The sequence below is a fragment of the Ictalurus punctatus genome, chromosome 16 (assembly GCF_001660625.3).
Source record: "Ictalurus punctatus breed USDA103 chromosome 16, Coco_2.0, whole genome shotgun sequence".
In the NCBI taxonomy this organism is placed as follows: Eukaryota; Metazoa; Chordata; class Actinopteri; order Siluriformes; family Ictaluridae; genus Ictalurus; species Ictalurus punctatus.
This window is the reverse complement of record NC_030431.2, coordinates 26,758,083-26,760,582: the sequence shown is the minus strand read 5'-3', so window position 1 is coordinate 26,760,582 and position 2,500 is coordinate 26,758,083. Positions and strand designations below refer to the sequence as shown.

At 45.5% G+C, this 2,500-nt stretch overlaps 1 protein-coding gene across 2 annotated transcripts in view; it reads left to right on the top strand.

Annotated features, from left to right (window-relative positions):
• The window catches only part of adamts6 (ADAM metallopeptidase with thrombospondin type 1 motif, 6), a 92,380-nt gene that overhangs the window by 3,829 nt on the left and 86,051 nt on the right, over nucleotides 1-2,500 (top strand). Inside the window, exons 2-3 of one of the 2 annotated variants that reach the window (XM_053686643.1) lie at nucleotides 1,956-2,364; nucleotides 2,472-2,500. The exon at nucleotides 2,472-2,500 is cut by the window's right edge and continues 336 nt beyond it. In XM_053686643.1, coding sequence (XP_053542618.1) covers nucleotides 2,277-2,364; nucleotides 2,472-2,500 — 117 coding nt within the window. In that variant the 5' untranslated portion in view covers nucleotides 1,956-2,276. Of the gene's footprint in view, nucleotides 2,365-2,471 lie in introns of both variants that reach the window. The other variant, XM_053686644.1, reaches the window with a different exon arrangement.

The following is a 2,500-nucleotide window of genomic DNA, read 5'->3' as shown; positions in this document are numbered from 1 at the left end:
CAGGTCTTTTGTGTGGATTATGAGATGTAGTTGTGCTGGAAATTTTGCTGAAACATGGAAACCTTGGTTAATGATATCAGATCTTCAGGAAACAGACATGCTGTACAGAACACAGTTAAATAAACGTACGGTTCAGAGCGAGATGCTGGACGCTGGACGCTGGATGACTGCGTGCTGGCGACTCTCAGCTGCCGATTACAGGGTTACTCTAAAAATATTTTTAAGAAGTGTGATAGCGTCTCCACTAAAGTCTACGGTCACGAGCCGCTGCTCGTCATTAACCAGGGGCGTCGGCTGCTCAGCAGAATTTCCATCCCAAATACATCTGAAATACATCCACTCATTTACAATAGAAAGATCTTTTTTTCTGCTTTATTGTTGGCCTTTGCGTGGGAAACACTGACAGAACTTTGTTGTTGGCCGTCTTTGGATGTGGTGGTGATAGCTCAGTTTGGTGGTTTCTTTGCTTTAACACTGGACTCCGGGTTTAATGAGGGTCTTCAGAGCAGGGACGTAATCAAACTGTTCTGGACATTTATCCCCACTGAACTAGAATCGGTAACCTTCTCTATAATTCTCATAACTAGACCGTTTGGATTTTAAGAACGTAAATAACCCTGAGCTCCAGACGGTGTTTCCATAACTGTGTTTTTCATTGTTTACTATCCAAACCACTGTAATCAGTGACCTTGATCATGCTGTATTAAGGGTTATTTTTGCTAACTACATGGTGAAGATGATTTGTTTTGCTTTCCTCTGTCCAAAATCTGGCATGGAGTCATCAGTTCCAGCCCAGAAGACTCAGGATTCAGCTCAGTGTGGTGATTTTCCTGTGTAAAGACTCCTGAGTCGACTCAGCAGATAATTAGCAGGTCTGGACTGAAACTGATGACACCACATGGAGACTGGAGCTGACTGACTGAACCAACTGAACTGCCCTTCCCTAAACAATGCTGTAATTTGGCACCTCGTCAGCTGGTTTATGACGTCATGCAGCATCACTGTACTGTCCTCTAAACCTGTGGTCTGGTTTAGATCTGTAATCAGAGCTGAGGCTTCAGTGAGGACTTAATACTGAAATTACACACATCGGAATTCAGAAACTACAGACTTTAGTTATTCAGCGCTGTTCAGAAGTTACGCGAGAGTTCCGGACACGGGGGAGGAGTGTATCTAAGACAGAGGCGTGTCTCGGTTGCATGCAGTCCATTTCAATTCATTTTGAAATTGTCTCTTGCTTTTATTTTACATCATATTACATTTGATGGCATTTCAATAAAACGTTATTTCCTTCTCCAGTCCGCATTTTCTAGCCCTGGTTTGTTTCAGGTTTAAAGGTGTGTTTTTTCTTTGTTTGTCTAGACTCTAGACCGTATTTAAAAACTCCGTCTCAGACGCGTCTACCCATGAAAAATCTGGCAACCTCAGAGGCGTGGCCTACACACAGGTGATTTTAATAATCCAAATAGTGCAGCCAGAAAATCCACTTTAGCAGCTGCGTAACCCGACTCTGAACACGAGGAACTTTCCTCACGTAACCACTGACGTAACTTCTGGACTTAAGTCGGTGACTCTGAATACAGGTGTTAGTGTTTTAATATAACAAGGACTCGTTCTGTGTAGAAAGGCCGAGAGTTGAAAACAGATGATCAGGGGACTATTCGCTTCCTTGGTTGCCAGATTGGCGTGACAGTTCCCAGTGCTGTTCATGATGAAACGACCCTGTCACTGTAACCCCGGCGTTATTTTACTCGAAGGCCCAATGCAGGAGACGGTCCAATCTGGCAGCGTGGAAGAGTGAAGCTCCATTTGGCCTGCATACATCACGTATGAGCTCAGAGGTAGCGAGAGCATGAAGAGGAGTGCAGGAACGTCCCCGTGGCAGATGCACTGACAGATATCACTGTCCAGTTTGAATGAGCTTAAGCATGTCCTCTGTTCTGATTCATTTCCAGGCAGACAAATGGACAGACTCAAACGAGAACCTCCCGCTGTAGATCTGCTGCTCTGGACGTACTTGAAGTAATTTGGCCTCGCTCATGGCTGGCACACGTTCGGAGGCACAGGCGAGTCAGACCTGGAGGCTTCGAATTTCCAAAGACTTTTAAGCTTCCTGGACTGGACGTCTTTGTGGACCGAAGTTTGAGAGCGTCAGAGATGATCATTAGATCGGATCTGTTATGGTGCTGGACTGACTGAACTGTTTTAATCCTCGTGTAGCCCCCCCCCCCCCCCCCCCCCCCAACCCCCTCCCCATGTCAGACCTTCTCTAAATTATGGAAATTTTGTGGAAGACGCTGACTTGGATATTGAGCCTGCTTTTGGCCGCTGCTGATCCTCAGAGCCTTTCTTACAGTTCTCAAGGTAAGACCCGGGTTCTAGTGTTCTACACGTCAAACATGATTTGAGTGATTGTGTATGGTATCGTTAACTCTCACTCTCACTGTGCTTTCTCTTCTCGAAATGAAAAGAGGAGTTTCTGTCCCACCTGGAGGACTAC